We start from the raw sequence: 13,469 nt of genomic DNA on the forward strand, positions 1-13,469 counted from the left end.
GATCCTCACTGAACTTCTGGAGTGAGTTTGCTGCACTGAAAGTAAAGGGGCCGAATAATATTGCACGCCCCACTTTTCAGTTTTTTATTTGTTAAAAAAGTTTAAATTATCCAATAAATGTTGTTCCACTTCACGATTGTGTCCCACTTGTTGTTGATTCTTGACAAAAAAATTAAATTTCATATCTTAATGATCATCGTTTAAGAAAATAAATGATGATCATTTTGAACATGCTTTTTACTCGTGCTTCACTCAAACCTCTGATCTGATCCCACACTCTTATATTGTTTTTAGGTTTTGCTTGTGGTAAGCAACAGAACCTACTCGAACAATGAAATGAGCGTGATTGTCATTGTTCAGTCAGGTCATTGGTCAGAAAGCAGGAGAGGCAATACTGTATGTTCCCCTATGTACAGTGTTCTTGAAAAGCATCATACCAGTACTCGTTCGTTCAACAAACAAAACACTATTTTCGATTTTCATGATAATACGGGACAAAACGCGTCGCTTGTAAGATTAATACGAGACACGTACTTTTGTTTCTGAATACAGGATGATTCCATTTTTCAAGGCACTGTTGGCAACCCTGTGCGTGATGCTTATCATGATCAGTGTGTCAGAACAATGTGGTTGAAAATACCTGCTGATTAAGTCAGAATTGTGCATTGAGAAGACACTTTATTTCTATTTTAAGCGGTTCTCATCCAAATACTGTACTTTTAAACCTTTGATGACTCAGGTAATCCTCATAAAATGGTCGGATGTCTTTGTCAAGCGGCAGCCTCATAAAGGGTTAGGGTAATAAAAGCTTTTCAACAAAGCTAAAGTGTATCCTGTTGTACCTATTCATCTATCTGTGTATATATTTCATTATATATTATATTAAAAAATATATTATTTGTCTGTTTTCTCGCTAACTAGCAAATTAGGACACCTCTAATGGCCTTCTGGTGATTCAAATGTCACTCTTTTGACCTGTTAGATTTTATTTACTTTGTTTTATTTGATGATTTTTAACTGTCATTGTGGTGCTTTGATGCCAATCATAAAACTTTATGGTAACAGCAGCTACGCAAAACATATAATCACACCAGTACTTTATCACCACATCAAAATTCAAAGAAATACTCATTTTCCTTGTAACCGTTCGTTGTAACCGTTTAGATCCAGCCACAACTGTGTCGACAGATAAACTCAATGCTCGCTTGTGCAGTGAGCATGGCGTCGCGCCATTTTTAGAAGCGACGCGAGGGCGAGGGCTCTCCCTTCCAGTCAGCCTCTTATCTCTTCTCGCATGATGATTTCAATTTGATCCTCAAGGCTGGAAAAACACGGCCTCTCCTCAAAGTTGTAAACCCAGCACTGCTTCATCAAAACGTACACCTGGTGCGACAGAGGCAACGTTTTGAGTAATCAGTCAATGATGCGAGATGACTGAGTTAAGAGCTTAGTCATCAAATAGTACAACTTATGCAGTGGAAGAGCTGAATGTTTTTCATTAGAGTTATTGTGAAAAATACGCTTACCTTGGGTGGGCAGTTTGCAGGGGGAGGCAACCTCCAGTTGTCTTTTAGGATATTTAGCAAATGCATTGATATTGATAGACCATGCACATTGGTTCCAATCTTCTGCATACATAGCTGAAATATACATCAATGGTCATGTAACCATGCATGGCTGAAATAAATGAAATTAGTATTTTTCAAGTTGGATTGTAACACTCACTTTTTTGGGGTTGGAGCTCATTTCGCAATAGGAAAATAGCTCATGAAGAACAACTCCAAAACTCCACACATCCGACTTTTGGGAGAATCTAAACTCATTGATGGATTCTGGGGCAAACCTGCATTGAGCACAATAGAATAAATAACTATTACTTCCATCGCAAAGTATTGTAACGATGAGATCTTTTTTTAAAGATACAAAGACTACCTCGAACACAATATTTGCAATGCTGAGCCCAATTATTGAAACAGTTAAACTGTAGGTGAACGTAATAAATAATTCAATGTGAATTTAATCAGCCATTCATTCAATCGTTTGCGACAATAGCAACTTTTAAATTCTTCTTTTTGTGAAACCTATCCAAGTTATTACCACAGAGTCACAGTTTGTGTTTTGGGTTACTCCCTTGTCTCTTCTTTAGCATGTCCAATGCCTTTGTTATCTACAGTATATAGAGCATTAGTTTTCAAAGTGAACAAAATACAAGAGTGTTGCGTTATCTCGGAAAATTATGCCTATTTTGTATATTTTTTTTATTTGTCTGATCTAATGCTACTTGTTCCAATTAACTGTTCCAACACTCTGGTGACAGTTCCCATTCAAAGGGATCCACGGATAGAGAGACATGCAGTTCTTAAAAGATAAATGTTAGAACTAATTTGATATTAAAACCCCTGTTAATGTTTTTGTTTTAATAAACTTTGTAAAATAATTTTAACTAGTAGGTCGCCATTGTTGTTGACGTCGCAGGGCGGTGATGTCACATGGACACGCTGCCGGACTTTCACAGTGTCACTCTTTAACTACATAAACATGTCGTCAGTTCTGCCCTTCCAATTTGAACCCGAGCGGAATATTAATGAGAAGGACAGCCATGTCCATATTTCACAAAACGAAAACACAATGGTTAAAAGTATGAAAGGCAAATATAATGCAAAAAGTACTTTTGAGGTAATAAAAAGTTAACAGAAAAACTCAATAAAAACAAAAATAGTGAGTACTCACTGTTTTTAATGGATTTGCGCATGCGTACGGATGCTTACGGTGGCCGAGAGGTGGCAGGCGAAATGCAAAGTCCAAACACTTTGCAAATAGAAAAAGCACGAGCCCCAATTGCAAACGCTTTGCAAAAGAAAAAAAGCACGAATGCAAACTGCCACAACACGATCCCCAATTCCTAAAGCGCGATCACAAATTGGCAAAAACACGAACCCCAATTGCCACAACACGACAGCAAATGGCTCGCAGCAGGAATGCAAATTGCCACAACACAATCCCCAATTCCTAAAGCGCGATTGCAAATTGGCAAAAGCACGAACGCCAATTGCCACAACACGACAGCAAATGGCTCGCAAGACAATTGCAAAGACGATGACCCAGAAGTTAAAATAAATAAATAAATAAATAAGACGACACTTTGCTATATGTGCTTTGTGACCATCTCTATGGGCCTCCGTTAATTTGCCCCCCCATCAGACGCAAATTTATATAAAAATTATAATAATCGTTTGTGCTGCAACGGTTTTGTAGATACAGTATTATGCTTTTATTGAGACATTAATTTCGAGTGGGGACGTCACTCGTAGCTTTTTCTTAGCTTAGGTCCCGCAGCTAATAGAGCGTACCCACTCTCTCAATAACAGAGGGGTGTCCTAAAAACTAGCACGAACAGAGCACAAAAAAATTCGGGTCCATTTTGCGGTAAATTGGGGGGCTTGAGATATTAATTTCAAGTGATGACGTCCCTCTAAGCCCCTCATTTACTGCAAAATTGTTCGGAAATGGTGCCATTCGTTTGTGCTAGTTATTAGGACACCCCTCTGTTATTGAGAGAGTTGGTACGCTCCATTTACATAACATTACATTACTGGTCCATGGTGAATAATTAGGGTGGCATATTATGTACAGTATATCTAAATATGAATGTTTTTTGAGACTTCCAGATGGATTTTTCTGTCCCTATCATGCGAGACAAAAACATTTAAATCATGAAGCCAGTACTAGAGAAACGCATGACAGTACTTGCGCTGAATTTCATCTTGCAGGCTCGTTTCAATACCTTTACCTCTTGTTCATAGGTGACTTGCATCAATTGCTTAGGATCTTTCTTTTATGAGTGCATCAGAAAAATGTAGATTGTGATGCATTTTGTAAAGTCTAACACATTCACAGAACTAAATATATACTAGCATATATATATATATATATATATATATATATATATATATATATATATATATTAGATTACACAACCAACATTTAGTGATGTACTGTATGGTTTCTAAAAAAAAAATTTTAGCATACCACACAAATTAACATTAAAATATTAGGCCCTATTCAATTAAAGTAGTATGAATCTTTACAGAGCGCAAAACGTGATAGTTCAGTCAACTACATAACGATATTTGACTGTTACAATCTTAATAGTTAAGAGCTATTTCAACTGTTTGGGATTACAGTGTCACAACCATTTGTTTTGCAGCTTCACAATGTTTCCGAGCTTCTACTTTAAATTTAATTTTGGTCCATAGTACGTCTATCTAGTGCTAGTATAAATGCAATCTTTACAGGTCAAAACCCAAATCTACATTCACGTACTTCTACTAAAAATGGTCGTTGTTTCTTCTAAATTATGAATCAGGTGAAACTATACTGTGAGATCATGTTGCATATTTCAACAACAAACCTAATCTTTTTCAGTATTTTGCAAACAAAAAGGACTAGACCTCACTGCATTTTGAGAAATGAAATGACACACCAGAAGATGGGGCTCTCTCCAGGCTGTTTGACTCTGTAGTATTCCTTGTCCAATGGAACAATCTTGGTCAGTCCAAAATCGGCAATTTTCACCAATGACTCACTTGCCACAAGGATATTTCTGGCAGCCAGGTCTCGGTGCACATACCGTAATGTCTGCAGGTACGCCATGCCCTGGAAGTTCAAAATATTGACATTTGTATACTGCGTTTGCTTGTGAATGCATATCACATTAGGAATCTTGCCTGTTGATTATTGTAAATAGCAAGAAATGACCATCATTCTTCCAAACATCTTTATGGATGTTTTGAATGGTTCATTCACAAATCTTCACTTAGGACGCAGTTTTTAAGAACCGTTGTTTAAATGTGCGTGTTGATGATAGGCCAAACCGTAGAAAAAGTTTTTCTTTTTGCCAAATACCCTGCTATGTGTAGTCATGGCCTCACGGACGCGAGCACAGGTGCATGTGATAATGAGAACCGGTAAAATATACTAGCGTTGATAAAAATGACTACTTGCACTAAGGACAGCATCTTCTTACGAATACTGGCTTTTATGTAAAAAAACAAACCAAAAAAATCTTCACTATTACACACCAGCAAAATTCATTTGTGTTTTTTTTTCTTTTTTAATAGACAAGATTCTTTTCACTGGAATGCATATGGTAAATGTGTTGTCTTTCCCTTAAAAGACATACAGTATGTACAGTCTTTACCACCCTGTTCATATCACATTCAAACCAAATAACCACAGTTGGGTTTCTCTTCTTTTCTAAATTCATGACATTGTTTTGCACTGCCAGGACGTCGTACTATTTACACAGCTTTCACCATCCTGCCTACACATCCTGTCTTGGAAAAGTAAGCAAGAGGACATTTTACTCTCCTAAACTACTGAACATTTGTTTTACCTTATTTCTAATGCAACACCAATTTTCAACAGTGTGTAATTTAAGTACTGGAATAACGAACAGTCAAAATGGAGTGCCCTAACTGACTGAAACCCATAGAATGCTGATGTGCTCTTTATATAGTCTCCATTCATCAAAAGACTTGGACCATGAAGTTGTTCATCAATATTACAATCCACAAAGTCAGTGTTTTGCCATTCATGCATTCAGTGATAACAGTCCACATTACATTCACAAATACATTGTAATAACAACCGCTGCTAACAACAAAAGCAGTAGACAGCGCCTAGTATAAGTGCATTTGTGATGTATTTACGTAAGTAGGCAAATTTAGCATTTCTTCCACATCTCATAATGGAGAAAATAATGTTCAAATAGGGCTGTCAAACGATTAAAATTTTTAATCGAGTTAATTTCAGCTTAAAAATTAATTCATCGTAATTAATCGCAATTCAAACCATCAATAAAATATGCCATATTTTTCTGTAAATCGTTGTTGGAATGGAAAGATAAGACACAAGACGGATATATACATTCAACATACGGTACATAAGTACTGTGTTTGTTTATTATAACAATAAATCAACAAGATGGCATTAACATTATTAACATTCTCTTAAAGTGATCCATGGATAGAAAGACTTGTAGTTCTTAAAAGATAAATGTTAGTACAAGTTATAGAAATTTTATATTAAAACCCCTCTTAATGTTTACGTTTTATTAAAATTTGTAAAATTTTCAATCAAAAAATAAACTAGTAGCTCGCCGTTGTTGATGTCAATAATTACACCATGCTCACTCACGGTGTAACACATAAAATCAGTTGGACCCAAGCGCCAGCAGAGGGCGCCAAACACCAAAAAACAAGTGACAAGTGAACATTACACTGCTGTCATTTTAATCTGTTTGAGCGGGGCATGTGCGTTAATTGCGTCAAATATTTTAAAGTGATTAATTTAAAAAATTAATTACCGCCCGTTAACGCGATAATTTTGGCAGCCCTAGTTCAAATACAAAATAATTAAACCTCTTATAAGTGCAGCGATTGTGTGACAAACGCTAGTCCTGCCACACGCGTACAGGACATAAATGCAGACGCAATGATAAAAAAGTACAGTATTTTTCGGACTATAAGGCGCACCTGACTATAAGCCGCCACCCACCAAATTTGACACGAAAACGACATTTGTTCATAGATAAGCCGCACTGGACCATGAGCCACAGCTGTCCTCACTGTATCATGCGATATTTACACCAATGGATATTAACCGGTAACACTTTATTTGACAGCGACATCATAAGATGAAATGAATCATCATGAAGCTTTGAACCAATTGGCTGGAAAGCTCCGTTCCTTCAACAAGCTTCATTTGGCAAACACTGCTCCCTTGGGGGAGACAATCAACCTCTGCTGCCACCTGCTGTCAACACTGTTGTCGTCCAACATGCCTCCTAGCATGTTGTGCATCGCTACAGATGTAAATAACAATCAAAATTCATGTTCTGTGCTAATTATTTCTTCAGTTACTGTTGCAGTTGTTTAATTTTTTTCTAGTTATGGTATTTGGTAACACTTTATTTGACATTGGCACCATAAGACTGTCATAAGAGAATCCTAATTATGACAGGGTAATGTCATGAGCATTAATGAATGCTTATAACAGATGTCATTTAGTGTCATCCGGCAAATGATCTCACTTACGAATGGATGTAAAAGATACACATGAATAGAGTTATTGACATAATTTGCCGGATGACAGTGTCATGTCATTATCATGATGGTCTTATGACACCACTGTCAAATAAAGCGTTAGCCATGAACCCAAAATAAATCAACAAATAAGCCGCACTGGACTATAAGCCGCAGGATTCAAAATGAGGCAAAAAAGTAGCGGCTTATAGTCCGAAAATTACGCTAGCTACGATGATAGGAAAACACTTTTTATATTTTGTACTTGTGCAATCTTTCTCCTTAGTCTCTTTAGTCTGCTACTAAGACGAAGCCCGCTTCACTCCCTGGCTGCATTAAAACATCTATAAGCCATTGTTGGTGCATAATAGAGCATGAATCGGGTGTGGATTTTTACTCCCTTTCCCTCCCACTCTCAGAGGAAAAATTCCTATTCCATCCCAATCCCAGGGCTGAGTCAAAAAGTAAATCACATCCCGTCCCACTCCTGTAGAATGACTCCCAATCCCGTCCTGCTCCCAGTCAAAATACTTTCACTCTCATTTTTTAAAATAATTAATTTATTTTTAAACACCTTTAAGTTGGTCATTAGTCGTTAAAATAACCAACGACCCCCTCATGGCAGCTGATTCTGGACTGCTCTCCATCGCCATCCTCCTAGACCTATCTGCAGCCTCTGATACCATTAGTCACACCACACTCCTCCACCGGCTTTCCACTATTGGCATCACCCGCAAACAGTTGAACTGGTTCTCATCCTACCTTTCTGAGCGGTGTGACTCAGGGCTCTGTCCTCGGGCCCTTACTCTTCATCATATACCTACTTCCCCTTGGCAAAATTTTTCGCAAATTCAACATCTACTATCACTGCTATTCCGACGACACCCAACTCTTTCTCACTTCTGAACCCTCCTCCACTCTCCCGCCCTCATGCCTGACTGACTGTATCACAGAAATGAAAAATCTGGTTTACCCACAATTTCCTAAAACCTAACAGTAATAAAACTGAGGTGCTCCTCGTTGGCTCTAAATTCACCATCTCCAAAAGCCATAACCTATCCCTTACCATTGACAACTCCACTGTTTCACCCTCCCCCCAAGTCAAGAGCCTAGGAGTAATCCTCGACAACACACTTTCGTTTCAATCGCTCATCAATAACATTACCCGGATTGCACACTCACCTACGCACCATTAGTCGCCTCCGCCCTTCCCTCACCCCACATTCTGCTGCAATTCTGGTTCACAGCCTTGTCACTTCCCACCTGGACTACCGCAACTCTCTCCTCTTCGGCCTCCCTCAGAAAACTCTCCATAAACTCCAACTGATCCAAAATTCAGCTGCCCGCATCACAACCCGTACCCCCTCCATCCACTACATCAATCCAGCCCTCCAACAGCTTCACTGGCTCCCGGTTCACTTTCGAATACAGTTCAATAAAGTTCTCCTCCTCACATTCAAAGCCATCCATAAAACTCGCCCCTCCATACCTGTTCGACCTCATTCGTTTGACTACTCCATCCTGTGCCCTTAGATCCTCTTCCTCCATACAACTGTCTGCCCCCCCCCCCCCCCCCCCCCCCCCCCCGCTTGCCTCAGCACCATGGGGAGCCGAGCGTTCAACCGGCTTTGGAATTCACTCCCACGCGACCTCAGGAACACAGATTCCCTCCCCCTTTTCAATCAAAACTTGAAACTCTCCTGTTCAGACTAGCCTGTCCACAATAATCACTAAGTTCTGGTGTTTTTAACTGCACTTATATCTCTTTTAGTATTTAAAATTGCATTAAATGTTCTATACTTTAATTTTCTCACTTTTAATATGTTTAAATGTTTTAAATGATTGTACGGCAACCTTGAGTGCCAGAAAGGAGCCTTCAAATAAAATGTATTATTATTATTATTATTATTATTAGGATAAATCAATGGATTGTTCTTTTTAGATTACTAATTTTAGATTACTTATATGCCACGTACAAGTTGTCCCTCGGGTTACATACGAGTTCCCTTCCTACGCTGTCGACATAACCTAAATTTCTGTGTAAATCGGAGTTAACCCTTTAAGTACCACAAAATACCCCCTAAATATCAAAATAACTATCCAAAAATAACTGGAGACAAAAAGACTCCAGTGTCGTGAATTTTAAATCACTTAAGTCTGGTACATCGTAACCCAGGGACTACTTGTACGTATTTGCAGGACGTTTCACTGTCAAGCAGTTTTCTAATAACTTGGAAATTCCACCTACAAGCTCCTACAGTTTATCATATGTGTCATCATTTCATGTGTAGTTCTCTCTTCTGGTTTTCACCTCCACTGTTCACCATGTTGAGTCCACGCAAATAAAGTAGCCGGAAGTTGAAGCGGTGGAAACGTTAGATATTGGAATGTATAGTTTTTTTTGGGCGTTCAAACGCTTCAAACCTCTAGGTTTTTTAACACAAAATGAAAATCCTCATTGTATTTATATGTTCCCGCTCCCTTTGATTATTATGCCCGCCCGTTCCAGTCATGCAATTAATAAAGTTTGATTCCTATCCTTCGGGAGTCCCACATGAATCCCGTGACCTGCGGGATTTCCTGAAGTAATTCATGCTGTAGTGCACAGCACAGTGGGTAGCCAATGCGTGATGCGAGCAGACAAGACTATCAGGGACACTTGCATTTAATTGGCTAAAATAGTTCTGGCATTTTAAAATGTCTGACAACGGCTATTTTGCCTACTTCCAGTAAATTCCAGCTTTTTAAAAACATTTTTCTCCTGTATAACGCAATGGAAAAAATGTAATTCTGTGTCTTTTCACTATTTTAATACGGTTCTTTCTGCTAGTATGCGTATGACCAAGGTGTTGTCTATCCCTTTTAACCTCTGTATGATTGTGTATTGTACTGTGTAAGTCTTACTTTACAGATCTGTGAAGCAAAGAGTAGCAGGCGCATCGTGTTGATGTTGTGTCTGTTGATTTCTGTATATACAATAAGACTTCCGTGTGGTAGGTACTCCATCACCAAACTCATATTGAGTCGCCCTAAAAACACAAACCATCTTTACTGTGTACTGTTATTTCTTGAACAACTGTAAGTCACGTAAAATATAATCATCATAATGCAGCAAAAAAAAAAAAAAAATTCCCAACATAAACACATTTTCATTACCCGTGCTATAGCAGACTCCTCTATATTTGACGATGTAGTCACAGCACATCATGCTGAGTGTTTTGATCTCCTTACGGAAGTCCTCCAGGGTTGATTGCTTATTGGGCTGCAGCTTCTTCACAGCAACCATCTCACCTGTGTCATCTCCCAGTGGGTCGTAACGGCACAGTTCAACACTTCCAAAGTTTCCCTGTGGGAATTAAGACACTGGATTAACTTAATCAAAAGTCTATGTCTATTAGGGTAGCAACGTTTTTATGTATAATTTAAACTTCTATCCAAAAGTAAGTAAGAAAGTAAGCAAGCCAACAAGCAAGCAAGCAAACTTTATTAATATTTAGCTGTTCATAGACAAAAGTCTCAAAGCCCTTCAAGCAACAAAAGTACAAAGAAGTGGCCCTGGTAGAAAATTTCAGGTCATGTTTTCACAAATCATGTGTGTCTATGAACTTTGTAAAAATATCAATTTTAAAAGCACATGTCGTAAAAGTAGAAGTGGGTAGTAACTAAGCTTGAGAACGATAAACCGATACGACCGGATATACGGTTTTACAAGTGAGAGATACAGCTGTATCAATAGTAGACTTACCATTCGACAGTAATTAGCCATTAAATATTCAATCAACCGATAGTAGAGATAGAATTCGGCTATCGCGAGCACAAGAATCGGTTTCTAATGCCTAGTTCAATCCATTGCTTAATATGATAATAATTTAGCTTTTACCTCACATGGTGCGCTTGTGTCATTCACCACACAGCGCACTTAGATTGTGACCGCCGTAGTGGTTGCCTCAACTTCCCATTCATTTCGGCAGAACCGCTAGTAGTCACCGTCATTTCCCGATCGTCACGGGCGTGTCATAACAACGCGAGAGCTAACAAAGCCACTGTAACGCACGCTCCGTAGCATTTTCTTCACAGCCCAAAACGAAACTAGAAGTGGCAACGAAGCAACATGCTAAAACAATGGACAGTTTGCACACCACGCCAGCGACGTGCAGCGATTGATTTTCAACGCACTCAGGAAAACAAAAGTCGGACTTTGAAGTGACGAAGGCAGCCAGATCTGTTCGCATGGGACAGAGTTAGTGTGAAATGTGAAGCGGTACAGAGATCGTGAGTTTTTAACCCTGAAAAATAACCCACTGCAATGGTGGAAAGGGCAGCACGATCTGCTGGAGATATTGTTTCCAAGAAACGCAGTCTATTTAAACATGAACATGTGGATCAGTTGGATTCAGGGCCGGAATGCTGTTCCGGTACACGGTGCTTTGATTCCAAAAATATGACAGGAAGTGTCAAAATGCTATGTTGAAAAAAAAATGCTAAGCCACCACACGTGCATTTCATCTCCAAGAAGAAAACAATCTACCAACACCAGATTTACATACACAAGTGTTAACAACAAGCATCATAAAGTGCTTGTGTAGTGTAGTCCGTTTCCACCAATATTTATTATTTATTTTATTCCACGGACGGCATGGAGGTTTCCCCAGGTGCTGCAGTTATCTGAGTCTGACGATGATGAGTCAAGTCTATGTGCGAATGCACGCAGCAAAGCAAAACAGCTGGACTCATTTATCCGTTCAATTGGCTGACATATTGACATGTGATCAGCAGAGATAGCTCTGATTGGTTCAAATGTGCATGTTTTCTGGAGCAGCAAAAAAAAAAAAAAAATTGTTGAATTGATGCGACAAAAAAGGGCAATGCAACATAAAATGGATCAAATCTTAAAAAGCAAGGAAAGAGTTGAGCAGGCTTATTTATCATATTTAGTTTTATTTGCTCTGATGGGGAGGTTCAGAACATCTTAGCTGTCAATGTGCACTTTGGACTTATATTTGTTCATTTATGTTAGGTTACTTATTCATTTTCTTACGATTTAAAAAAGTCAATGTTTGCGCGATCTTCAAAATATATTCCATTTCACTCTGCATATTATAAGTATATACACACACAAACACACACACACATATATATATATATATATATATATATATATATATATATATATATATATATATATATATATATATATATATATATTAGGGCTGTCAAACGATTAAAATTTTTAATCGAGTTAATTACAGATTAAAAATTAATTAATCGTAATTAATCGCAATTAATCGCAATTCAAACCATCTATAAAATATGCCATATTTTTCTGTAAATTATATATATATATTCTGTTAAATAAATTGTTGGAATGGAAAGATAAGACACAAGATGGATAAATACATTCAACATATGGTACATAAGGACTGTTGTGGGCATTTCACTCTACTGTCATTTAAATCTGTCTATGCTGTCCTCACTCCGAAGCGTCTACTTTTTCCAAAGCTAGACAGCTAATGAACGACGCCTTAATAATCAGACTTCTTCCTTTTTCATCTGATTTATTAATAAAATGGCCTCAAACCATTGTCCTCTTTAGACCGTTGTAAAACTACAAAAAAAAGTACACAAGCATTGCATTAGCAACAACGTTAGCTTAGCACGCTATACAGGTTCACTAAACATAAACAAAAAGTGTCTCATACAAAAAATATAACATTTCGCTTACTAACATAATATGTACATTCTTTACAACAACCATACTTACGGACAAATCTTGTCCAAGGATCATATAAGCACAACATTACAACGTAGGCGTCAGCCCGAGACGTCGTGCAGCCATATTGAACTGGCAAGAAAACAATAAACCATGTCGCAAAGCGACCACAAGAGTTCGCGTTTAGACAGCACAAAAAGCCTTGCTGTAAAACTTACTAAAAGGCAGAATACTGTCTGAGCGGGACATGTGCGTTAATTGCGTCAAATATTTTAACGTGATTAATTTAAAAAATTAATTACCGCGCGTTAACGCGATAATTGTGACAGCCCTAATATATATATGTGTGTGTGTATATATATATATATATATATATATATATATACAGTGCCTTGCAAAAGTATTCGGCCCCCTTGAATCTTGCAACCTTTCGCCACATTTCAGGATTCAAACATTAAGATATAAAATTTAATTTTTTTGTCAAGAATCAACAACAAGTGGGACACAATCGTGAAGTGGAACAACATTTATTGGATAATTTAAACTTTTTTAACAAATAAAAAACTGAAAAGTGGGGCGTGCAATATTATTCGGCCCCTTTACTTTCAGTGCAGCAAACTCACTCCAGAAGTTCAGTGAGGATCTCTGAATGATCCAATGCTGTCCTAAATGAC

At 38.0% G+C, this 13,469-nt stretch overlaps 1 protein-coding gene across 5 annotated transcripts in view; it reads right to left on the reverse strand.

The window, feature by feature from the left end:
- Window positions 1-215: 215 nt before the first annotated feature.
- The window catches only part of jak3 (Janus kinase 3 (a protein tyrosine kinase, leukocyte)), a 36,946-nt gene continuing 23,692 nt past the window's right edge, over window positions 216-13,469 (reverse strand). For 4 of the 5 annotated variants that reach the window (XM_057841895.1, XM_057841897.1, XM_057841896.1 and 1 more), the window contains 6 exons: window positions 10,242-10,431; window positions 9,990-10,114; window positions 4,484-4,656; window positions 1,726-1,843; window positions 1,527-1,640; window positions 217-1,383 (listed from right to left, as the gene is read on the reverse strand). In XM_057841895.1, the coding sequence (XP_057697878.1) occupies window positions 1,273-1,383; window positions 1,527-1,640; window positions 1,726-1,843; window positions 4,484-4,656; window positions 9,990-10,114; window positions 10,242-10,431 (831 nt within the window). In that variant the 3' untranslated portion in view covers window positions 217-1,272. Of the gene's footprint in view, window positions 1,384-1,526; window positions 1,641-1,725; window positions 1,844-4,483; window positions 4,657-9,989; window positions 10,115-10,241; window positions 10,432-13,469 lie in introns of all 5 variants that reach the window. The other variant, XM_057841898.1, reaches the window with a different exon arrangement.

The sequence above is a fragment of the Corythoichthys intestinalis genome, chromosome 7, assembly GCF_030265065.1.
Source record: "Corythoichthys intestinalis isolate RoL2023-P3 chromosome 7, ASM3026506v1, whole genome shotgun sequence".
In the NCBI taxonomy this organism is placed as follows: Eukaryota; Metazoa; Chordata; class Actinopteri; order Syngnathiformes; family Syngnathidae; genus Corythoichthys; species Corythoichthys intestinalis.